A 26,722-nucleotide genomic window follows, 5' to 3' on the forward strand; every position below is an offset into this window, starting at 1 on the left:
TATGGAGGTTCCTTAAAAAACTAAAAATAGAACTACGGTATGACCCAACAATCCCACTATGGGGCATATACCCTGAGAAAACCATAATTCAATAGGACACATGTACCCCAATATTCATTGCAGCACTATTTACATTAGCCAGGACATGGAAACAACCTAAGTGTCCATCAACAGATGAATGGATAAAGAAGATGTGGTACATATATACAGTGGAATATTATTCAGCCATAAAAAGGAACGAAATTGGGTCATTTTTGGAGATGTGGATGGACCTAGAGTCTGTCATACAGAGTGAAATAAGCCAGAAAGAGAAAAACAAATACTGTATATTAACGCATATTTGTGGAATCTAGAAAAATGGTACAGATGAACCTATTTGCAGCACAGGAATAGAGATGTAGATGTAGAGAACGGACATGTGGACACAGGGAGGGGAAGGGGAGGGTGGGACAAATTGGGAGATTAGGTTTGACATAAGTACACTACCATATGTAAAATAGATAGCTAGTGCGAACCTGCCGTATAACACAGGGAGCTCAGCTTGGTGCTCCGTGATGATCTAGTTGCGTGGGATGGGGGTGGGGTGGGAGGGAGGTCCAATAGAAAAAAATTTAAAAAAAAAGAACATAATGGAGTTTACATTCTTGTGGGGAAAGAGGGACAGTCCACCAAGTAAGTAAATAATATAAAGTAATGAGTGCTCTAGCGAAGAAGTGGGGTAAGGAGTGCCAGTGGCGGGAGTCAGGATAAACAGGTTGCACTTTTTAAAAGAGCGTGTCAGAAGGCCTCACTGAGAAAGTGACCTGTGGGCAAAGATGGAGTTAATCTTGAGTGTTCCAGATGGGAACTTTAAAGTGTAAAGCCCTGAGGCAGTAGTGTGTCTGGCATGTTGGGGAACTTAAAGAGGCCAGTGTGGTTGAAGTGGAATGAACACCAGAGAAGAGAGGAGTAGGAGGTATGGTCAGAGACTTACGGGGAGTTAGAAGGTTTAGGGTGTGGTAGGCCACTGTGAGGACTTTGACTTTTACTCTGAGTGAGATGTAGAGGCACTGGAGAAGTTGTGAACAGAGGTAGTCTGTTTTTAAAAATGTAACATTTTTACTGGGATATAATCCATGTACCCTACAACTCACCCATTTAAAAAGTGGTTCTTAGTATATTCACAGAGTTGTACAACCGTCACCATATTGAATTTTAGAACATTTTCATCATCCCCAAAAGAAACCCTGTACTCATTAGCAGTAACTCATCATCCTCCAACTCTCTAGCCCTAGGCAAGCAGTAATCTGTTTTTCTGACTCTTGATTTGCCCATTTTGGACATTACATATAAGTGGAATTATGTAATATGTGGTCTTTTATGACTGGCTTCTTTCACTTAGCATCTTGTTTTCAAGATTCCTTTATGTTGTAGCATGTACAAGTACTTTATTCTATTTTATGGCCGAATAAGATTTCATTGTATGGATATAGCACATTTTATTTATCCAACAGTTTTTGGACGTTTGGGTTGTTTCCACTTTTTGGCTATTAAGAATAATGTTGCTGTGAATACTTGTATGTAAGTTATTGTGTGAACATATGTTTTCATTTGAAGTGCTGCATTTTAAAAGGAACAGATTCACTTGACGAAGATAAATGACCTAGGCTGTCATCCCAGAAGGTTGGGTTCCAACTGTTGCTTGCTTTTCTTTGTTCAGTAGCTTTTGTTATGGGGTTAAGCCATTTTTTCTCGCAATTTCTCTGTCCTCTTGTTTTTTTATCTACTTTCCTAGCTTTGGATTTCTTTGAATAAAGGGTTGACCAACATTAAATAGGTTCCCTGAAAAGTAGGATCTGTTGTATGTAGAGAATTAGATGATCTGTGATTGAGATATTCTGATAAAATCTCAGTTTTTGGAAGTTCCTAAGGAGAGGTTACACAGTGTTTTGTATACTGAGTTGGGATTCATTAGTGGGTTATAAATCAATTCAGTGAAAACAGTATTTAAAAGATGAAATAGAATAGAATAGGAAATAATCAGTGCATCTCTCACAATAGGGATAAATATTACTTCATGAAACTTTGTTTCAGTTAATCATGTGTGTATGAACTGAGTCATGATATAAAGTGTGTGTGTGTTTAGTAAAAAAAAGTTTGAAGCCTCTGGATTGGAATGTCATAGGCTATTTATGTAATTAATACTCTTTCTCTTCCATTTAATTTTTTTTGGAGAGCATTGAGGTATTGTTCAGCATGGAGTGTTTAAAACATGCTATAGTATATCTAAACGGAATATAAAGGGGTGATGTTTATGTTGTTAAATGTAATGAGAAACTTGCGGGGATGAGATTTTTATCTTTTATGAATAAATATGATTTTATGACAATGTTATGACTAAGAGTATGTACTATATATTTTTTATTATAGGAGTCACACCCCATGGGTTTGTGTGGTAAATGAACTTCTTGGCATAGAAGGGAATTAAAAAATGATGGTAAGTGATCAAGCTACCTTAAGCATTAACCTTAGTTTTTTTAGCCTCCTTCTACCTCCCTTCCTTCCTTCTGTTTTTAATTCATTCTCTTTTTTGATGTAATATTTGTTACCTTCAAGACACTCTATGGAACACATTTGTTATAAAGCACAGCAATAAAGTAACTGACTGTGAATGTACTGTTCAACCTGAGAGCCGTAGACTCTCACTCCTAACATTTGTACAACCTAGGGCAAGAATAGAAATGGAAGTCAGCTTTTTTTTTTAACAATATGTCTTAATCTTAAAAAGTTATAGATCAGTTTACGTCAGCAGCCTGACTTACTTTCCTACCCAGGGCCCAGCCAGCTCTTAAAGGAGCAATATACTCCCTGGGGTTGGCAGGGTGGAAGTTGGGCCAGGGTGGTCTCTGAATCTTAGATGGGGACTGATGTGGTGAAACTCCCCAGAGAGTCTGGGCAGATGGGTTCTCCTTCCCCATATTCTACTTTTCTAACTCAAGATTTAAGGCAGTTCTAAGTATCTTCTTAAACTATCCCACTCAAACCCAGGAGGAGGAGGGCAAGCAGTTTCTGGGGGAATCCAGGCTGCCTAGACACCTCCTTGGGAGATTGGGGGTGGCCATTCTAAAGTAAAATTAGAAGTTTTTACCTTGATTTCCCAGCACAGAGGCTGTGCTTTGCCTCCTTCCTTCTCTTCATTGTCTTCTCTTAGGATGGGGAGGTCTCAGTTCAGTTTGTGAATCCCTCTCTCTTAATTCCTGTACCCTCAATTAGTTACTTATTATCTTTGGGTTTTGATATTTTTGATGTTTTGGTATTTTGATAGGTGTAATCTTCTAAAGTGTAGGGCTCAGGGCAGGAGCCTCCTCTTTTGGGTGTAAAGGCAGCACTGTTTCTACCTATATTCTCCTTTCCTATCTCATCCTGCCCCATTCCACACTCCAGTTTCTTTTATCTCTTAAAGGCATAAAAAAAGCTCTGAGTTTAAAAAATTTTAAATCTGTCATTTGGGATTGTTTTCTTTCTGCCTTTTATATTCTGAGAATTTCTTATAGTGAGGGCCTTTTAAGTCCTAATAAGCTCTGTTTTTGTTTGTCTAAGGTAGCTTTTTTTTCCTGCCCTAATTTTGAAAGATGGTCTTGCTGAGCATAAAAGTCTCGATTGACTAATTTTTCTCTCAGTATGTTGAAAAAATTGTTCCACAGTTTTCAACCTCTTTTTGATTTTTGATATTTCTTTTTCTTTTTGATTTTACTTTGTTTTAATATTATATGCAATGTTTACATGGTTCAAAATTCCTATTAAACCGTATTCATTTAGAGGAGTATGACTTTTCTTCTTCCTCTTCTTCCCTTCATGGACAATCTTTTCTTTTCCATGTTTTTAATTGTGGTAAAATACACAAAATTTACCATCTCACCCATTTTTAAAAATTTATTTATTTATTTTGGCTGTGTTGGGTCTTCAATGCTGCTCGCGGGCTTTCTCTAGTTGCGGTGAGTGGGGGCTACTCTGCGTTGTGGTGCGCAGGCTTCTCATTGTGGTGGCTTCTCTTGTTGCGGAGCATGGGCTCTAGGCACGTGGGCTTCAGTAGTTGTGGCATGTGGGCTTCAGTAGTTGTGGCTTGCAAGCTCTAGAGCACAGGCTCAGTAGTTGTGGTGCATGGGCTTAGTTGCTCTGCGGCATGTAGGATCTTCCTGGCCCAGGGCTCGAACCCGTGTCCCCTGCATTGGCAGGCAGATTCTTAACCACTGCGCCACCAGGGAAGCCCCTTGACCATTTTTAAGTGTTCAGTTCAGTGGTATTAAGTATATTCATATAGTTGTGCAACCATCACCACTGTCCATCTTCAGAACTCTTTTCATCTTGCAAAACTGAAACTCTATACCTATTAAACAATAACTCCCTATTTCTTTCCTCCCCCAGCCCCTGGCAGCCACCATTTTACTTTCTCTCTCTATGATTATGACTACTCTAGGTACCTCATATAAGTGGAATCATACAGTATTTGTCTTTTTGTGACTAGTTTATTTCACTTAGCATACTATCCTAAGGTAGTAGCATATGTCAGAATTTACCTTTTAAGACTGAATAATATTCCATTGTATGTATATACTACATACTGCTATCCATTCATTTGTCTACGGACAGGGTTGCTCCCACATTTTAACTATTGTGAAAATGCTGCTGTGAACATGGATGTATAAATATTTCTTTGAGACCCTATTTTTAATTCTTTTTGCTATATACCTAAAGTAGAATTCCTGGATCATATCAGATTTTTTGAGGAACCTCCATACTGTTTTCCACAGCAGCTGTACCATTTTACATTCCGACCAGTAGTGAGCAAGGGTTCCGGTTTGTTCACATCCTTGTTATTTTTTGTTTTTTTGGTAGTAGCTATCCTAATGGGTCTCGTGGGTAATCATTTTGACTAGTTTTTGGTTTATCCTTTATTGCTTATATTTTCAAAAATAAGAAAAAATATATAAATAAGTATGTGTGTAATGTATATATATTTATCATTCTCTTTCTCAAATCCAAAGGTATCATATTCTAATACTTTTTCCCCCACTTAGGAATATATCCTAGATCATTAGAGATCTTCATTCCTTATTACAGCTGCATAGTATTTCCTTCTGATCTGTGTTGTTTTTAAACTGCTTAATGAGCAAGGTATAGTAAAGCACTGCTTATTGTGACTCTGAAGAATGTGGCCAAAACCCTGAAAGTAAATGAAAAATACCTATGATCATCCATAACAGATAATTCACACACTGAAAATATATTCACTGTACTTGTAGAATTCTTGAGTTTCTTATTCAGAAACATAATAGTACATTTCCCAGAATTCTAACAAATAAGAATTGACAGCTAATAGCTTGATAGGGAAGAAGACAAAATAATTAAGAATTAAGTTTTTGTTTTCTGCAAAATCATTAGGAAGTAAAGAGCCCAAAAAGTCTAAAAACACTTTGGCCTGGGCCCATTTATAAGACAATCATCCACTGCCCTTCTATAGCTCCTGAAGGCTATATATTACAATATCATACAAAAGTTGGTGTTTGTAGTGATAACCTGAAAGTTTCAAGAAAAGAGGAAGTTGCTTCAGTAGCCTCTGTTTCAGAAGTCAGGAAACTGTGATTCAGAGATTTTCATCCAAAATGGTAAAATCAAAAAGAATTTGTGCTTAGCAGGGCAAAACTTTAGTTGTGGATTTATGTTGAACACCTTATTTCCCAATGATGTTGTTCATTTATTCATGATATATTTATTTTGTCAATTATTTATTGATGATTTCTTTTTTTTTAAAAAAACATCTTTATTGGAGTATAATTGCTTTACAGTGGTGTGTTAGTTTCTGCTTTATAACAAAGTGAATCAGTTATACATATACATATGTCCCCATATTTCTTCCCTCTTGTGTCTCCCTCCCTCCCACCCTCCCTATCCCACTCCTCTAGGTGGTCACAAAGCACCGAGCTGTGCTATGCGGCTGCTTCCCACTAGCTGTCTATGATGATTTCTTGATCATTCCAATTATTCATCATTCATGATGTATTTATGTGCTTGGCACTGTGCTAGCAGTAGTAATAGAGTGATGAACAAAATCCAGTCCTCCAGAAGCTTACAGTCTAATGGGGAGCATAGATGGTAAACACATAATTATATAATTTAAAATTTAATTGTAAGATGTGCTACAAAGGTGTACAAGTTGACTTGAGTATATGAAAGGGGTCCTGGCCAAGTCTGGGAGTTGAAGATACCTCATTCTGAGAAAGAACCATTAAGCTGGGACTTGAAAGATCATTAGGTCTTGGCTGGGCTAAGAGGAGCACTGTCTTAGTTAGGATGCTTTCAGTAGCAAGTAGAGATAAGACTTGATCTATTGACTCAACAGTGTCACCAAGGATTTGATTGCTTTTCTTCCCTTGGTTCTGCCTTCTGTTTTGTTGCCATAATCTTAAGGTTTGCTCCCTTTAAGGTCCCCAGTTGGTTAGCGATAGTTTTCAGAACTGTGTATTCCCTCATGTATGGCCAGTAGGAAAATGAGTCTTTTCTCCAATATTTCAGGAGAAGATCTGAAGTCCACTGTGTATTGATCACCTTATGTTACATGCTTACACCAGAATCACTTGTTATGCCTGGAGGAGTGGAATATGCTGATTGGCTTAGGCAAGGTCATGTGTTGCCTGGAGTTAGGGATGAAGTCTGCTTCTCTAGAACCACATGAGACCCCAACAAAATTGAACTATTAGGAAAGATGTAGGTAGTGAATGCTGGGGAGGAAGCCAATAAATGTACATTGTAGAGTGGCAGAACATTCTAAATAGCAGAGAGAATTCTATGTAAATGCCTTGAATTAGAAGGGAGCTTGGTGGCTATAGGGAACTGAATAGAAGTCAGTGGGGTTGGAGCATGACAGACAAGAAGAGTAATGGAGGGACTTCCCTGGTGGCACAGTGGTTAAGAATCCACCACAACTACTGAGCCTGTGCTCTAGAGCCTGTGAGCCACAGCTGCTGAACCCGTGCTCCACAACTACTGAAGTCCGCATGCCCTAGGGCCCACGTGCCACAACTACTGAGCCCCGTGTGCTGCAACTACTGAAGCCCACTCACTTAGAGTCCATGCTCTGCAACAAGTCAATGAGAAGCCTGTGCACCTCAACAAAGAGTAGCCCCCGCTTGCCACAACTAGAGGAAGCCCATGCACAGCAACAAAGACCCAACACAGCCAAAAATAAAATAAAAAAAATAAAATAAAATAAAATTTCTGAGACTCAATTTATCAAAAAAAAAAAAAAAAAAGAAAAAAGAGTAGTGGAAGATGAGGCTAGAGAGGTAAACAGAGGCTGGTTTGTGCTTTGGTAGATAATGCCAGATTTCCAAAGTGGTTGTACCAGTTTAGCTTCCTGTCAGCAGTGTAAGCAGTTGCCCCAGCTCCTCACCACCATACGGTATAGTCATTTATTTAAAAAAAATTTTAGTATTTCCGGTGCCTGCTTTTGAGTACCTTTTCATATGGTAATTGGTTATTTATGTATCTTTTGTGAAGTGCCTACTCAAGTTTCATTTTCCTGTTGGGTTGTCTTTCTTTTTCTAATTGATTTAAGGAGTTCTCTGTCTATCCTGGGTACAAGACCTTTGTTTCTTTTATGCATATATCTTCTTTGTGGCTTGCTTTTTCATTCTTTTAATGATGTCTTTTTAGTAGAAGCTGTTCTTAATTGCACTGAAGTTCAGTTTATTAGTTTTTTCCTTTATGATTAGTGCTTTTTGTGTCCCGATTAAGACTTTTTTCTTTACCTGAAGATCATGAAACTATCATCCTTTATTATCATTATTTTTAGCAGCTTTTATTTTGCTATAATTTCAAATTTAAGAAAGGTTGCAAGAGGAGTACAAGGAATTCTCATATATTCTTTCACTAACTTTACCAATTGCTAATTTTGTCTCTTTTCTCATATTCTCTCTTTCTCTTTTTCTATATGTATGTGTGTGTATATAAAACATACAGATGTATATAAATGTATATATACACAATATGTGTATATAAAATTACACATAGGGAGTTCCCTGGTGGCCCAGTGGTTAGGACTCTGCACTTCCCCTGCAGGGGCCCTGGGTTCGATCCCTGATCGGGGAAGTAGGGTCCCACATGCTGTGTGGCACAGCCAGAAAAAAAAGATCACGTAAACATACAAGCACATATATATATATACCTATAGACATATACATGTATTTGCACACACATATATTTGCACAGACATATAATATATGCATGTTATGTGCATAAATATATTACTCTTCCATGAACCATTTGAAAATATTTTGATCTCGAGGAGACAGCAGTAAGTGGTCCTGAAGAGAGATCCTAGTTACCTGCTCAGGAAGTGAACCTGGGTAGCCTGGGTGAAAACCAGGAATCCTAGCCACTTGACCACCAGGGGCTAGAGGCTAGAAGCAAAGTTGCCCTGGCTCCTGCCCCTCACTGAAAAATAAATTTCTCAAGGAGGCAAAAACTGTAGAAACAGGTACAAAGTTTATTATTAGAGACACAGCCCAAGTGGGAGAGCACACAGAGAAACAGTTTATTTATTTAAGACAGAAGCAAGGCAGAGATACACACCTGAAGAGAAAGGGTGTGGGTGTCCTCCCTAATGAGGAGGAGTGCACCAGAGAGGTGATTCAAATCACTTACATAGGGCACTTCTTCTGGGTCTTTGTTTACCTTTGATCAGTTATCTCATTTCTTTCCCACAGGGGACCTGTCCTAGGGCCCACCCTGAAATGTGTGTGCATCTTTTTGCCAAGATGGATTCCAGTGTAGAGGCCTCTGGGGAGGTTGACACCACCTGTTACAGGGTGGCGCCCCCTTCCCTTTTGACCCCAGAGGAGCCTTTCTGCACACGTGTAGTTGGGGAGGTCTCCTAGTCCTCAAAAATGAGAAATACGTGGTCTCTTTATCTTTTATCCAAGCAGGACTCAGCTCCTCCTTGCTCCTGCCATTATCTTTCTCTTGGAGTATCTGTCCACAGGGGGCAGATTCCAGCTGCTTAGCCTGGGGCCCATCTATCTCCTGCCTCAATTTGAAGCTAGCATACTCCTTTATCCCTAAATAGTCAGTGTATGTTTCCTAAGAACAAGGACATTCTCTTACATGACCACAATTCAATTATCAAAATCTAGAAATTTAACATTCGTATAATACTATTATATAAGCCACAATGTAGTCAAAGTTTGTCATTATCTCAATAATGTCTCTTATAGCTATTTTTTTTCTTGATCCATTTAGTTATCATGTCTCTTTGGTCTCCTTTAACCTGGAATAATTCCTCAGACTTTCTTTGCCTCTTTTGACTTTGCCATTTTCGAAGAGTACAGGACAGTTATTTTGAAGAATGTCACTCGATTCGGGTCATGTTTCCTTATTAATAGAGTCAGATTTTGTATTTTTGGCAGAATATCACATGAATGATGATGTATCCTTGTCAGTATATCACATCATGAAGCATATGGTGTCAGTTTGTCCTGCTATTGGTCATGTTGACTCTGATCACTTGGTTAATTTAGGCTATTGTCAGGTTCTTCTATTTAAAGTTTGCTTTCTCTTTTGAAATTAATTTGTCAAGAGATACTTTGACGCTATGTAAATACCCTGCAACTCATCAAACCTTCACCCATTAGTTTTAGCATCCACTGATGATAATAAATATTAAAGTAGATAATAAGTATTTGCTTTCTTCCCAATTATCTGTGTGCCTGTCTGTCTGTCTTTCAGGCTTCCTGGATTTTTTATTTATTTACTGTTATAATCTATTACTACCATTTATTTTGATGCTCAGATTGTCCCTGATTTAGCTGGTGGAAGCTCCTTCAAACTGGCTCTGTGCCTTTTCATATGCTCCTATTATTCTTTGAGTCCTTCTGTACTTTCTAGTGTAACAAGCTGTTCCAGGTTCACCTTATATTTTCCCTCTCATTCTTTTTCTCACCTTATTACATGGGCTAGGAACTTCAGTACAATGACTCATGGAAGTGGTGATGGTAGGCATCCTTGTCTCTTTCAAGATTTTATCATTAAATACGCTGATTGCTGTAGTTTGTGAAGAATTTTTATCATGGATGGTTGTACAGTTTTATCACTTGCTTTTTTCATCTGTTGAAGTGAGCATCAAACTTTTCTCCTTTATTTTGTTACTATGGCAAATTACATTCATTGATTTAAAAATGTTAAATCAGCCTTGCATCCTGAAATAAAATCAACTTGATTGTGATGTTTTACCTGGATTCAGTTTGCAAGTGTGTGTGTGTATGTATGTATATGTAATTTTCACATTGTTACTTTTGAAAGAATTTGAACTGGTAATTTACTTCTCTTGTCCTCTTAGGTTCTGATATCCTAAATGGGTCACGTGGGACTCTATGAGTTGAGATTTGATCCTTCTTTTTTATTCTCTGGAAGAATTTAGTGTAATTTTTCCTTCAGTGATTAAGAGAATTCACCAATGAAACCTATCTGAGCCTGGATTGTCTTTTGTGGAATTTCTTCAGTAAATATTTCTTTAGTATTTAAAATTTAAAAATTTCTTTAATAAATACTCAGATTTTTCTGTTTCCTTTTATGCCAAGTTTGGTTGTGTTTTTCAAGGATTTTGTGCATTTCATCAAAAATTTCAAATTTATTGATACTATTTATAATATCCTTTTATGTTTTCGACTTCTGGAGATTCTAGAATCTGTAGTGATGTTCCTTTTTTATTCTTGATATTGGTTAGTTTTGCCTTCTTTCTTCTTTTGCTTGATCAGCCTTGCTAAGAGGTATATACGTTTCTTGGTAAACATTCTGAACACTTGCTTTCTTAGATTATATACTGTAAGAGTCAAACATAAAAACTTTAAGGCTGATGTGTATGCTTTTTATTGAAACAGTTTTTTTTTTAAACATCTTTATTAGAGTATAATTGCTTTACAATGGTGTGTCAGTTTCTGCTTTACAACAAAGTGACTCAGTTATACATATACATATGTCCCCATATCTCTTCCCTCTTGCATCTCTCTCCCTCCCACCCTCCCTATCCCACCCCTCTAGGTGGTCACAAAGCACCGAGCTGATCTCTCTGTGCTATGTGGCTGCTTCCCACTAGCTATCTATTTTACATTTGGTAGTGTATATATGTCCATGCCACTCTCTCACTTTGTCCCAGCTTACCCTTCCCCCTCCCTGTATCCTCAAGTCCATTCTCTAGTAGGTCTGCATCTTTATTCCCATCTTGCCCCTAGGTTCTTCTGACCCTTTTCTTTTTTTTTTTTTTTTAGATTCCATATATATGTGTTAGCATACGGTATTTGTTTTTCTCTTTCTGACTTACTTCACTCTGTATGACAGTCTCTAGGTCCATCCACCTCACTACAAGTGACTCAGTTTTGTTCCTTTTTATGGCTGAGTAATATTCCATTGTATATATGTGCCACATCTTCTTTATCCATTCATCTGTTGATGGACACTTAGGTTGCTTCCATGTCCTGGCTATTGTAAATAGAGCTGCAATGAACATTTTGGTACACGACTCTTTTTGAATTATGGTTTTCTCAGGGTATATGCCCAGTAGTGGGATTGCTGGGTCGTATGGTAGTTCTATTTTTAGTTTTTAAAGGAACCTCCATACTGTTCTCCATAGTGGCTGTATCAATTTACATTCCCAGCAACAGTGCAAGAGGGTTCCCTTTTCTCCACACCCTTTCCAGCATTTATTGTTTGTAGATTTTTTGATGATGGCCATTCTGACTGGTGTGAGATGATATCTCATTATAGTTTTGATTTGCATTTCTCTAATGATTAATGATGTTGAGCATTCTTTCATGTGTTTGTTGGCAATCTATATATCTTCTTTGGAGAAATGTCTATTTAGGTCCTCTGCCCATTTTTGGATTGGGTGAAACATTTAGTTTTTGAACAAGCCTCTGTAAAATCTCCCTATGGCACTAGGTGGCACACTGTGACTTTGGATGAAAATACATATATTTTGTTTAAGTCTCTTGGAAGTAAAGAACCTGTGTGAAAATACTGTTTGAAATAGACATCTATAATGTTATGAAGTATCTCAGACTCATTTATTGCATTTCAAACCCTGATGCTTAAATTAAAATGTTTAAAATTGCATTAAGTTACTACTGACATTTTTATAAGACTAGGATTATTAAAATTGATTAGAATATATGAGTTTTTACTGAAAAGAGTCCATTCAGCATATACTGCAGAAGGCACGTGTGCTTTAAACTGAAAAATGGTTTTCAGTCATGTGTTGTAAGATGAATGTTATAATGTTTTTCCTTATGAAGTATTGGAATTAAGAATGAAGACAGTCTTGAGCTGGTGGCTTTTTCTTTGAATGTGTGTATGTGTACTAAGTATAAAAGAACTAACTACAAAATTTGTGGTAGAACTGAAATGTTTATAGAAGAAGACAATATTAGATTTCAAATTTTCTGGTCTAGCAGTACTACAGCGTTGCTATCTTGTGGTCATTTTAGTTCCGAGAAACTCATTACTTTATGAAGACTCTTGAGATATAAAGTAAAGAATAGTGGATTTTATGATCTGATATATATATATGTATATCTACCTATATAATTTTCTGTGATTGCATAAGAGAATTATCTGAAAAAGAGATGAAAAGTAGACCACCTATTTAAATGTATTCATCTGGCTTGAAAGGAATAGTGATACTTTTTGGTTAAAACAATGCTTAGGTAACCTAAATGATAGATGCCAACCTAACCTAAGTTATGTAATCATTGGGAGATGTCTTTAAGCAAAAGGAGATTTTATGATGTTACACTGATTGGAAAGTATGGGAATAGAAAAGAGATCATTCAAGTATTTTGCACAGAATGGAGCTGGAACATTGGTCACGGACTAATGAGTCTCAGTGAAAGCTTATGAGTCAGGTAAGTAGATGCCATGTGGATATCCAGGGTAAGGTCAGAGGAATGAAGGAATGTGGAGGCAGGTATTTATTTCAAAAATATAAAAAGTCAAGTTCTGGAGAGGGAAATTTGGGTTAACTTCATAGCACAGAGTATTAGAGTGGAAGAGAGCAGTCTTTGTTTTCCTAATAGTTTGAGCTGGTTGGTTCATTCGTGTACACTGAAATTCAGTTCCTGTCACTCGCAGATTTAGCTTCTTTGGTTATTCCCTGTTTCCCTACATATGCAATTTCACTTTCTATGGATCATTCCCATCAGCATAAAAATATACTCTCACCCATCTTAAAAACCTTCTCTGTTTGTTTTTCCTTTCTTCTTTCTCTTTTCGCCTGTATTACAAAACTCAAAAAAAGTTATTTATACTTACTGTCTCCATTTTCTCACTCAACATTCTCTTGAACTCTCTTGAGTCAGGGTTTTGATCCTACTATTCTACTGAATAGGTAGTAATAAGTTATTGATTTATTTATTTTAAATTATTACTTTTATCACTTCCTGGGCAATGCAAAGCTGTCAGTCTTACTGTACTGTTGCTTCTTTAAAGGTGAGCTGTTTTTCCCTCCTCTGTATGCTTTTAAGTTTTTCTCTATGTTTCAGGCTATCATCAGTTTTTCTGTGGTTGGTTTAGGCATGGTTTTCTTTGTATTTATATTTATCGTGCTTGGAGTTTGTAGAGCTTCTGGAATAATTGAGCTTATATCTGTTGTCAACTTTATACTGTCAAAGACATTAGTGGAACAGTTGGTGAAATTTAAATAATTACTCTAATTTAGATGATAATTTGGATCAATGATATTTCCTGATTTGATATTTGTAGTATATTTATATAGGGGAGTGTCTTTGGATATATGAAATACACATTGGAGTACTTAAGGGCAAAAGATATGATGATTGCAGTTTATTCTCAAATGTTTTAGGAAAAAAAATGTATGAGGATATTTTGAGGATTCTTTGTGCTAATTTGTAACTTTTCTGTAATTTGAATTTATTTCAAACTGAACAGTAATATGTATTTCCCACAGAGCCACACCCATTTGTTTACATGTTGTCTATGGCTGCTGTCACACAAAATGGCATGATTGAGTAGTTGTCATAGAGACTGTATGGCCTGCAAAGCCTAAAATAAAAATTGTTTATTATCTGGCCCATTGTAGAAGTTCGTGGACCCCTGCCCTAGAGTGTAGTGACTTTTTTCTTCTCTCAAAGTCATACTAATTAATAAGTTCTTTTGTTTGAGAACAATGTGTTGCCATTCTTTCACATACTCCCCAAATAAGCCAGCAATTAAAATTTACCAGTACATGAGGAGAACCCAAAAACTAAAGAGTAACATATTACAAGTATATAATGTAACCACACTGAAGGGGTGAGGATGAGACGAACTAATTTAAGTAATTTTGGAAAACAAAATCTAGTACTTTGGACACTGTAAGGCTAAAGACGGAACTGTATAGAAATATAATCTTGTTAGTAAGTGTGTTTCTCACAGAGATATGGGTTAGCAGTTATGAAACTATTTTATTTTATTTATTTATTTTTTATTACTTTTGGCCGCATGGCACAGCTAGTGGGATCTTAGTTCCCTGAGCAGGGATCAAACCTGGGCCCTCAGCAGTGAAAGCGCAGAGTCCTAACCACTGGATCACCAGGGAATTCCCCTTTTTTTTTTTTGAAACTACTTTATGTATATATTAGAATTGAACAGATAAGTAAATATATTTTAGATGATGAGAGCTGGGTTTCTTACTGATGGAGAAAGAAATTACAAATAAGGAAAGGGGAAGGCTAAAATGAACCTATGATGTAGGATTGAAATCAGGTATTGGGGCTTCCCTGGTGGTCCAGTGGGTAAGAATCTGAGCTCCCAGTGCAGCGGGCCTGGGTTTGATCCCTGGTCAGGGAACTAGATCCCGCATGCATGCTGCAACTAAGAGTCTGCATGCTGCAACTAAGAAGCCCGCATGCTGCAACTAAGAATTCCTTATGCTGCAGCTAAAAGTCTGCATGCCTCAACTAAGAAGCCCACTTGCTGCAACTAAGAAGCCTGCATGCCGCAACTAAGGATCCCGCATGCCGCAAGGAAGATCCCGTGTGCCGCAACTAAGACCCTGTGCAGCCAAAATAAATAAATAAATATTAAAAAAAAGAAATCAGAGGTATTAATGTAAACCCATAGTTTTCAATATCTCTATACAGATAGATACAGAAATACAGATGTGTGTATTGTGGATTAGTGTGCATACATATAGTTCCTGTTACCCGTCATGATTCTATGGGTTGACTAGGTGGTTTTTCTGCCCTGGGGTGCCTGAGGTGCTGGGATGGCAGCATTCATCTGGAGGCTTGACTGGGCTGGAATGTCCAAGATGGCTCAGTGGATGTTGTCTGTCAGCTGGGAGTTCAGCTGGGCCTGTCTATCAGTGCTGACTTTATGTGGTCTCTCTACTGGTGGTTTTGGCTTCTCATGGCATGGATGGCTGGGTTTCAAAAGTGAGTATCCCAAGAAGGAGGATTCCAAGAGACCCAGGTAGAGACTGCAAAGCTTCTTATGACCTATTTTCAGAAATTACGCAATGTCACTTCCACCTCATTTTATAGGTCAAAAAGCAGGTCACAGAGCCAGGTTCAAGGGGAGGGGATTACATAGGGCATGAACACCAGCAGGAGTGGTTTATTGAGGGGAAGGGGGGCATCTGGAGACTAGATATCATACTGATTAATTCATATATTATTTTTTGCTCTTATGTGTTTGGTTCACTCATTTGGATTGTTAATTCTTTGAGGACATGTATACTACCTTATATTTTTGTTTTCTTCTCAGTGTCTTACACAGTGCTTGGCACATAGTAATTGTCCAGTAAATTTGTTGTTGACTAAGGATTCCAGGGATGCTAAGAGTTTAGGCTGGCAAGAACTAGAAGAGAAGATGAACTCGCTCATTAGTTGGACTAGGATTTTGGGCTGGGCCCGGGAGTGAATTCTTTTCAGAAAGAGGTAGATTTCCCACATGGAGTTAAGGGTTGGGCAAGGAGGCTGCATCCTTGTGCTCATAGGGATGCTTTAGAGCCCTTTTCTTTTCATAGATTCTTGGCTTATAAAAATGGGCTATTTTCTGGTTCTGAAGAACCTAGGGGCAGGACAGGAATAAAGATGCAGATGTGGAGAGTGGACTTGAGGACACGGGGAGGGGGAAGGGTAAGCTGGGACGAAATGAGAGAGAGGCATGGACTTATATATACAACCAAATGTAAAATAGATAGCTAGTGGGAAGCAGCCGCATGGCACAGGGAGATCAGCTCGGTGCTTTGTGACCACCTAGAGGGGTGGGGTAGGGAGGGTGGGAGGGAGACGCAAGAGGGAGGAGATATGGGAATATATGTATATGTATAGCTGATTCACTTTGTTATAAAGCAGAAACTAACCCACCATTGTAAAGCAATTATACTCCAATAAAGATGTTAAAAAAGAATAAAGTAAAAAAAAAAAAAAAAAAGTAAAAAAATAAAAATAAATATATAGAGAAGCAAAAGAAGACAGTAAAGGCATCCATGATCTTATTACAACAGAAAAAAAAAGTGGGCTATTTTCATATGGCATTCATTAGAGGGAAGGTAATTTCCTTTACATTACTGGATCTGGCTTCCATTGGCCCAGGGTCTTGTTGGGGCTGAACCTGTAGGCTAGTGTTGCTTTCAGCTGTGTGGGACTAGAGAAAGCAAGAATACACACACGCACACACACAGCACATACATGTATACGTACACACATTGTGTGCAGTAGGGCAGAGTTTAAAATTTTGCAACTTAAATATGTTAGTTTACAGGAATTATTATTTAGAGCCCAATAACTTGGAGATAAAATTATGCAGTGGAAATTTACAACTGAGTGAAAATTTACTTTAGCATTATCTGTAGGGAAAAAAATAAGAGTCTTGAAAACATTTTATGTTGCCGAGAGCTTTCAGAGGGAATATGTACCCTCTTACTTTAACCTGTGATACATAAGGGGGAGTGGTGCTAAAATGGGTACACAGCAGTGTTTGTGCTCCTTAGGACAGTTTTTCAAACCTTAGTTTGAATTCATTCTTAAAATGATTTATTTATTTTTAAAGTTGTAAAATTCAGTCTTTTTAGAACTAAAAAAATCTGGGACTTACTCTTATTTCTGTCTAAGCACCATTCCGATCCCAAATTAGTTTTAAGTGTGTCCTTTCTGAGAAAATAATAGAAATGATGAATTTGTCTGCCAGATATATTTTTTATGTTGACTAATTTAATAAACTAATACATGTTCTCTTTTCTGTGCATAGGCTTCATTCCAGCGCTCCAATAGTCATGACAAAGTAAGGAAAATAGTTGCAGAGGAGGGTCGTACAGCAAGAAACCTAATAGCCTGGAGTGTTCCTCTAGAAAGCAAAGATGATGATGGTATGTATTAAAAAAACAGTTTCATTTTTGTTGTAAATTAAAGAATATATTTAGTCTTGAATAGTAGACAGACTGAAGACTGTTTATAATTAGAAATCTTGGGCAAATTAGTATGTATTAAAATAAGAAATAATTTTTAATTGATTTTTTATCTTACCTAATACACAAATGAAAATGATATTGTTAGTTTCACTGTTTCACATAGGAATGAAATTGGGTGTGTTATTATGACTGGCAGATTAGTTTTTTTTTTAAAGTTATAGGAGATTTAGATTTTTTCTATCCTCAAGTCCATTCTTTACGTCTGCGTCTGTCTTTATTCCTGTCCTGCCCCTAGGTTCTTCAGAACCATTTTTTTTTTTTTTTTTAGATTCTATATATATGTGTTAGCATATGGTAAATACATATGGACAATATTTTTCTCTTTCTGACTTACTTCACTCTCTGTATGACAGACTCTAGGTCCATCCACCTCACTCATTGTCAGTCTTATTAGGTATTTTTAGAGAGCAGTTCTTTTGGATCACAAAAGCTATTAAATAGAGGTGGAAATTAAATTTTTCTTTTTAAATTTAGCTCCTTAATAGCTAAAATTGTCATATGGAGCTTACTATTACTTCATTTCTTTTATAGAAAATATATATAAACATTATTTAGTAAAAAAGTGGCAAGAAACCTAGAAATATCTCACGGTTGCTCTATGTTATAAATACTGTTTTATGAAATTTTCTCATTTTTCATGGGTTATTCAGAACACAAAGTAATCTGAAGGTGTTATTATTAAAATTGCTTCTACTCAAAAAACATAAAAGGAAAGAAAATATAATAATGAATCCTATATCTGTATATATCCTGATACTGCACATAAGTACATAAAAAATTGGCCAGTACTATTTTAAAGCTTCATTTATGCTTATTGCAAAGTAATGGAAATAAGAGCACAAAGAATTAGAACGTTCTGAATATCTATAATAATGATGACAAAGGAAGAATGTTAACTTCATAATTTTTAAGAAGGATTATTTTATATTGTTAAAACGTTGCCACTTACAGAAAAATCTTTACTTTGCTTTTTAAAAAATATCAACTCATTCTTGTTTTATGGCTGTAATCTATACTCAGATGTTTCTGAGGATGATAATTCAATTTTAAAAAGTTTTCTTCTGTTCTTTGTTTTATTCCTGTCTCCTCTGGTAATTGTTCTAAGCTGATTATTCTCCTGTATATTCTAAAAAGCCTCTGATACATTGTTCTCTATGATGAAAGGATGAATAAAAGGCTGTGTAGGGGGTGGAGAGTTCTCTGCCTCCACCCCTGGTAGAACAGTGAGGGAGGCCCTCTGCTGTGCAGATAAATTGATAGTAGGTGTTATGGTTCACTTCATTTGTACTGCTTTAGGGGTCTTGGCCCAAAATTATTTTGCAAAAAAGAAAACGAGTCTGTTCTACATTACAGAATTTTACTCCTGTTTTAGAATAGCTCTCAAGAATAGAGTGATTATGAAACAGTAGTTAGTGTCTTTCTTATAAAAAAGAGCAAGTGAGAAAGCTGTATCTGCTGCAGAAATACAAAGAACTGAAAATGTCCCTTTTCAAAATGAAACTATATATTTCATAAATCAGATAAATTAAAACAGAAAATACTGAGTTTTTATATGGTAAAAAATGCATTCTTAATTTTGTTGTCAAAATAAAATTTGAATTCAAAGAACTATTTTCAAAGGAGCTATATATAAGTTGAAGAGTATCACTAACCTGACTTTGTTTTTAAATTATCAGACTATCTGACTTCTTTAAGAAGTTGATTTCTTCTTATTCTGAGAAAACCATTCAATAAAAGCAGTCTCTGGGACCTTGGAAATTTGTTTTTTATGACATCTGTAGTTCATGTTGGCCATGTTGTTCTGTTCTGTGGTGTCTGGAAGGAGATTATGTGTTAGTATGCCTGGATAATTTGCATAGTTCAGTTTTATATTATCTATTTGTTGATCTGTATATTTATCTATTTTTGCCTTGAAGGAAAATCTAAATGTCAAACTGGTGGAAAATCAAAGAGGACAATTCAAGGCACTCATAAAACGACAAAACAGGTACAGCATATACAACTGTTTACTTTTTTTTTGTTTGTTTACTTTTTTGTTTTAATTTCAATTATAAAATCTAATTTTTCAGGATTTGAATATTGCATATTTTATCTTCATATAAAAATTTAATGTCACATCCTTTATTTAACAAATGTGTGTATAGTATTATGTGCCTAACTTGTACTAAATACTTTACAGATATTAATTTGTTTCATATAACAACCCTTTGATGTAGGCATTATTCTTCATTTACAAATGAGAAAACTGAGGTAGAGAGAGGTTGTATAACTTACTAGTAAGTGACACAGCCAAGATTTGAACCCATGCCTTCAATTTCTACAGTTTATGCTCTTAACTCCTCTGCTGCACATTCCATATTTGTGATTCTTCTGTGATTTACCTTCTAGGTATAATGGTGTCTTTTGGATGTAGGATAATAAAGATGTATTGAATCTAAAATTTTTCAGATTGTTCTACTAAAATTTTAGAGAACACAAGCCTACCTTATTTTTAAAAGTGTTTTGGCATATTTATAGTTAGCTTTGTAATCTGTAGTTATTTTCTCTGAACTTTTCATATATATTATTTTAGTTTGATGTTATTAAATATACCAATATGTATTATGTAAACCAAAAACTACACATAAGGAAAACATGGACTTCTAATCAAGGTGGCATTGTGAGTTCATAAAATATTCCCTAGTCCTCACATACAAGAGGCATCAATGATAAAATATTTTTTAAAAATTAAAGAGACAAAGGATTTTCAAGAATAAAATAAAAATCTCTGTGGATCAGAAATAAAACAAACACATATATTCACAGATAAGTGGAGTTGGGGACACACACTTACTGGACAAGTCCTATATAAGGGAGGCTGAAATACCCTGATTGTGGTGGGAAAACAGATCCAGGCTCATGGCATAAAACTTTAGGCTTGTGAAGTGTTCTGCACTAGGAGACAAAGAACACTACAATCTGCCTGGGGTTGTGGCCTGTGATAATTGACATCTGAAGCAATAAAAGAGAGTGGCCCTCTGGTTCATGACTGGGTCTGCTATATTCTTGAAGCGTGAGCGCTTTAAGTCCCCAATAAAAGACCTCTGGAAGGGGACCATGGTGGACCAGCTGATGGTAACCATAAAACTAGTACACATGTAGTTAGGGTGAGCAAAGTGAAAAACTAAAATAAAAGAAACTTAAATGCAAAATAAGTTTGCAAAACAACATATCAAGGCACATGAGGAAAATAATATCGTAAGATATAAACAACACATTCCACAAATGAGAGAATTTACTCCTGAGGTAATGAAAAAAGGTCATTTTTCTAAAGAGGACTTTCAAATAAACAAGTTTAAATTCCTCAAAGGAAAGATTAAATATAACACAAAAAGGAAAATTCTGAAATAAAAGATGGATATTTATTTTGAACATTTATAGATAAAAGTGAACACCTTAGAAATGAAAATGTTGTCCGTGAAATTTTAATTTTTTATTCTTACCTGCAATTAGTAAGAATAAGTGATATATTGGACAGAGAGATTAGTTAAAGAGAGAATTTGTGAGTTGGAAGACACTAACTACTTAGGAGGATTTAGAACATAGCTCAGAGAACTAAAGAGATGGAAAATTGGAAGGAGAATTTGATTGAGAAATTCTAACATATGCCTTCTAGGACTTTTGAAATAGAGAATAAATAGTGGGCATGCAATAGTTGGAAAAATAATGTTTAAAATTTTCCTTACTTTGAGTTCTCAACAGATTCAGAGCATAACTGTAGAGCTGAGCAGGATAAATAAAAATAGATTTATACCTAGATACATTCTAGAGAACCTGCAAAGTGTTAAGGATGAAACTCTTAAAATACCAGGAAGTAAACAAAAGCACAGAGGAATAACAATAATCTTGTTATGAACAAAAGAACAGTGGACCAATATCTACAAAGTTATAAGGCGAAATAACTTTTAACTCAGAAGTCTGTGCCCATTCAAATGATCATTCAAGTGCAAGAGTGAAATAAAGCCATTTTTAGATGTACAAAGGCTAAGGGTTTGCCACCTACAGACGCTTAATGAAGGGACTATTAAAGACATACTTCAGCAAGAAGAAAAGGTAACCTGGAGGAGGGAGCTTGATAAAAAGATAGCTGTAAAATATTTTAGTAAATCTCATTAACTATTGGTGGTTTTCAAAAACACTCACACAATTAAATTTAGAAAGGTGGAGCTATAATCTTAAACAGTGTTAACACAGAAGACTAGGGAGTTTGGAGGGGAGTTAATGTGATAAAATCCTTGTCTTATTTAGGAAGAAGTCTTTGTTTAAGGCTAGCTACTAAAGGAGTAAAACAAGCGGGCACGATTTCCAAATAAACAGAGGAAAAGAGAAAGTGAATAAACCAAAGCTTTTCAACTAAATAGAAGGAAAGAGAAAGAAAAAAAGAAGAAAAATCATAGTAAGTGTAAAACATGAAAGATAATGGTAGATACTAAGTATAAATATTTCGGCAAACAATATCAATACATGTAAACTGATTAAATTCAGTTCTTAAAAGTCAGATGATTGAATTAAACCTCTCATTTTAAATTGAGCTGTATACTGCTTATAAGAGACATATTTAAAACTTCAAGGAAAGGTTTAAAACAAAGAAAGAGAAAAAAATCCAGGCAAAATACTTGATATTCTAGATGTGCTCTAAAGCTAGAATAGCAATATTCATATCAAACCAGATGGAATTCAACATGAAAAGCATTGATTACAGAAAGATAGAAATTATATAATGGTGAAAAGAATAATCATCCAAAAAGTATAAAAGTACAAAACTTTTAGGTACCTAACGGCACAGGCTTGAAATATTTAAAGCCCAAACTAACAGAATTACAAGGAGAAAAGTGTATACATGATCATAGTGGTAAATATTCATATCCCTTACTCAGAAACTGATCAAGCAGGAATAAATAGCAAGAATATAGAATTAAGATACAATTATGATTGATCTCATATAAATACATATACATATATGTATGTATATGTATGTATGTATATGTGTGTATTTATTGGCACTCAAATAGTGTACACAAAGCATATGCAAAAATTGATCACATCCTAGGTTATAAAGAAGTCTCAGTAAATAGAAGTCAGACAAGAATATAGAAGTCAGTCACAACATGTTCTCTGACTGTAATGCAATTAAATTACAAATAAAATATAAGGATATTTTCATGTAATATAAAAAAAAATTATTGATGGGCTAAAGACCAAATGAGAAAACAAAAAAATTAAAATTATCTGGAAGGATATTTTTATGACCTTGAATTAGAAGAGGCTTTCCTAAACAAGACAAAAAGCATAATTGATGGATATGTTATAACAAAATTAAATTTATATACTAAAAAACTCACTTAAACAAAGTTAAAGGTGAGATTGACTAGGAGAAAATACCATACATCAAAGACTTCATAAAGAGCTAAAATTCATCAGAAAAAGGACAAATAACCCAATAAAAAATGGGGGAAACCTGAATAGCCTGTAAACCTGTGAAAAGATGCTCAGTTTCAATAGTAATCAGGGAAATGCCTTTGGATTACTTGTGAAATCCTACAACTTTGCCCTCTAGAAGTAGGTTTACCATCAGCAAAATTTTCTTTGTTCCTCTCTTCCCTGCACATTCTCTTTACCTTCTTGTTTTAGGAAAATTCCAACTCGTGTGGGGATACTGCTTCCTCCACAGTCGTTTTAAGTAGTAGTTGTTTTTTTCCCCCACAGCACTCCTACCTGTGATCCTAGAGGTGGGTTAGGTTTCCTGCTTGCTCCTCACTGGCATTTCAGGCAGTTCTCCCTCCCATCTCCTAAAACTCCTCAGATTTGAAGGACATGCCATCACACTATACCACCTGCTCCCTCTTCTTGTTGCAGCACTTACAGATTTCCAGGTCACTTCTCCTTATTCCTTGAAGATATAATTTTCAGTCTCACTGCATGCTCTACACCATTACTGCTGTCCTCTCAATTTCTTGCATTTCTTTCCCCCAGTAGTTTTGTCTTCTACTCATTCCGATGGTCAGACTCTTGCCTTGTTCTCACTAACAACTACTCTCCCTCCAGGAACTCAATCTCAGCCATACCGTCTTCTACCTGTCATCTCTCCTCCTGCCTTATTCTCTGTGATCATGTGACTCTAACAATTCTTCAACCCCATGCAATCTATAATTTACTGATCCTACCACCCTTTCATTATCCCTCATCCTCCATATGACCACACTTCCCTGGATATCCACGTGAGATTCTATGGTTTGTCTGTCATAATTACCTTCTTGCCCACTCTCCCAACTGTCTGGCTACCCTGCCCCTTGGTAGTACACACTTGACAGAGTTGTCCTCATTACAGCCACTTTTCTGCCTATTCTGCTCTGCGCCCCACGTATTTGAAAGTGCCAGGAGAAAAGTATCAGTTATGTTGAAAGGCTCTTTTGACACTTATGACCACTAACCTCATATGGATAGTACTGTCCCAAAGTCCTATTGCATGTCCCTAGTTATTCATTTCAGTACAGAGCCCATGGGTATTAAAAGGACAATAAAAGCATACCATGAACAACTCTTTGCCACAGATTTGATAACCAGGATGAAGTGGACTGATTGCTTGAAAGACATAATCTGTTAAAACTCACTCAAGATGAAATAGACACTCCAAATAGGCCTAAATGTATTAAAGAAATTAAATCAATAATTAATAACCTTTCAAAGCAGAAAGTACCAGGCCCAGGTGGATTCACTGTTGAATTCTACCAAGCATTTAAGGAAGAAATTATACCAATTCTTTACAATCCATTTTAGAGGGTAGAAGCAGAGGGAATACTTCCTAACTCATTTTATGAGGCCAGCATTATTCTAACACCAAAACCAGACAAAGACATTACAAGAAAACTGCAGACCAGTGACTCTCACAAACATAGATACAAAAATCCTCAACAAAATATTAGCAAATCATATCCCACAATAAAAAGAATGATACACCATGAGCAAGTGGGTTTTATCCCAGAGGTGCAAGGTTGGTTCATAATTTAAAATAAATCAATGGAATTCATCACAGCAACAGGATAAAAAAGAAAAAACCTAGTTTTATATCAATGATGCAGAAAAAAATTTTGACAAAATCCTACAACTAGAAAAGATGATAAAAATCTTTTGATAAACTAGGAATAGAGGGGAACGTCTTCAACTTAATTAAAAAAGAATACAAAACCCTACAGCTAACATGATACTTAATGGGAGAAACTAGAAGCTTTCCCATTAAGATCAGTTATGAGGTAAGGATGTCCCCTTTCACCATTGCTTTTCAGCATCGTAATGGAAGTTCTAGCTAATGCAATGTGACAAGAAAAGGAAATAAAAGGTATACAGATTGGGAAGAAAAAAATAAAACTGTCTTTATTTGTAGATGACCTGATCATCTATGTAAGAACTCTGAAAGAATCAACCAAAAAAACTCCTATAACTAATAATTGATTACAGAAGGTTGCAAGATACAAGATTAACATACAAAAGTCAGTTGCTTTCCTGTGTACCAGCAATGAATAAGTGGTATTTGAAATTAAAAACACAATACCATTGGGACTTCCTTGGTGGTCCAGTGGTAAAGAAGCTGCCTTACAATGCAGGGTTTGATCCCTGGTCAGGGAACTAAGATCCCACATGCTGCAGGGCAACTAACTAAGCCTGCATGCCACAACTAGTGAGCTCGTACACCTCAACGAGAGAGCCCACATGCAGCAAACTACAGGGCCAACATGCCCTGGAGCACACGCACCACAACTAGAGAGAGAAAATCCGCATGCCACAACTGGAGAGAAGCCCGCGCACCACAATGAAGAGCCCGCGTGCTGCAATGAAAGATCCCGCATGCCTCAGCGAAGACCCAACACAGCCAAAAAAAGAGAAATAAATTAAATAAATAAATAAATAATAAAATAAATCTTAAAAAAAACAAAACCACAATACCATTTATATCAGCACTCCCCAAAATTAAATAGGTAGGTATAAACCTAACAGAATATGTGTAAGATCTATATGAGGAAAACTATAAAACTCTGATGAGTGAACTCAAAGAGCTAAATAAATGGAGAGACATTCCATGTTCATGAACAGGAAGACTCAATATGGTCAAGATGTCATTTCTTCCCAGGTTGAAGAACATATTCAATATAATCCCAGCAAATTATTTTGTAGATATCAATAAACTTATTCTAAAGTTTATATGGAGAGGCAAAAGACCCAGAATAGGCAACAAAATATTGAAGGAGAAGAACAAAGTTGGAGGACTGACACTAACCAACTTCAAGACTTACTATAAAGCTACAGTAATCAAGGCAGTGTGATAATTGGCAAAAGGAAAGACAAATAGATATATGGAACAGAATAGAAAGCCCAGAAATGTACGCACATAATTAGTCAACTGATCTTTGACAAAGGAGCAAAGACAATACAATGGAGCAAAGGTAGTCTTTTCAACAAATGGTGCTGGAACATCCATCCATATGACAAAAAGAAAAATGAATCCGGACACAGACCTCATATTCTTCACAAAAATTAACTAAAAATGGACTATTGACCATAAATGCAGAAGTATAAAACTCCTAGACAATAACATAGGAGAAAACCTAAATGACCTTGAATATGGTGATGACTTTTTAGGTACAGTATCAAAGGCATGATCCCTGAAAGAAATCAGTGATAAGCTGGATTTCATTAAAATTAGAAACTTCTGTTCTGCAAAAGACAATGTCAAGAGAATGAGAAGACAAGTCACAGACTTGGGAGAAAATATTTGGAAAAAGATATCTGATAAAAGACTGTTATCCAAAATATACAAAGAACTCTTAAAAAAAACTCAACAGTAAGACACAACCTGATTGAAAAATGAGCCAAAGACCTTAACAGACACCTCACCAAAGAGGATGTACAGATGACAGATGAGCATATGAAAAGGTGTGCCACATCATATGTCATCAGGGAAATGCAAATTAAAACAATGAGCTACCACCACACACCTATTAGAATGACCAAAATTGGGAACAATGATAACTCCAAATGCTGGTGAGGATGAAGAGCCACAGAAACTCTCATTCAATGTTGGTGGGAATTCAGAATGGAAATTCAGCCACTTTGGAAGACAGTTTGGCAATTTCTTAACAAAAGTAAACATATTCTTACCTTGTGATCAGCAGTCATGCCCTTGGTATA

At 36.1% G+C, this 26,722-nt stretch overlaps 1 protein-coding gene across 8 annotated transcripts in view; it reads left to right on the forward strand.

The window, feature by feature from the left end:
* The window catches only part of SCAPER (S-phase cyclin A associated protein in the ER), a 487,034-nt gene that overhangs the window by 37,545 nt on the left and 422,767 nt on the right, over positions 1-26,722 (forward strand). For all 8 annotated transcript variants that reach the window (XM_082386958.1, XM_082386962.1, XM_082386961.1 and 5 more), the window contains 3 exons: positions 2,410-2,476; positions 17,281-17,398; positions 19,417-19,487. In XM_082386958.1, the coding sequence (XP_082243084.1) occupies positions 2,471-2,476; positions 17,281-17,398; positions 19,417-19,487 (195 nt within the window). In that variant the 5' untranslated portion in view covers positions 2,410-2,470. The remainder of the gene's footprint in view (positions 1-2,409; positions 2,477-17,280; positions 17,399-19,416; positions 19,488-26,722) is intronic.

Source organism: Balaenoptera borealis (assembly GCF_965194805.1).
Source record: "Balaenoptera borealis genome assembly, chromosome: 3".
Taxonomy (NCBI): Eukaryota; Metazoa; Chordata; class Mammalia; order Artiodactyla; family Balaenopteridae; genus Balaenoptera; species Balaenoptera borealis.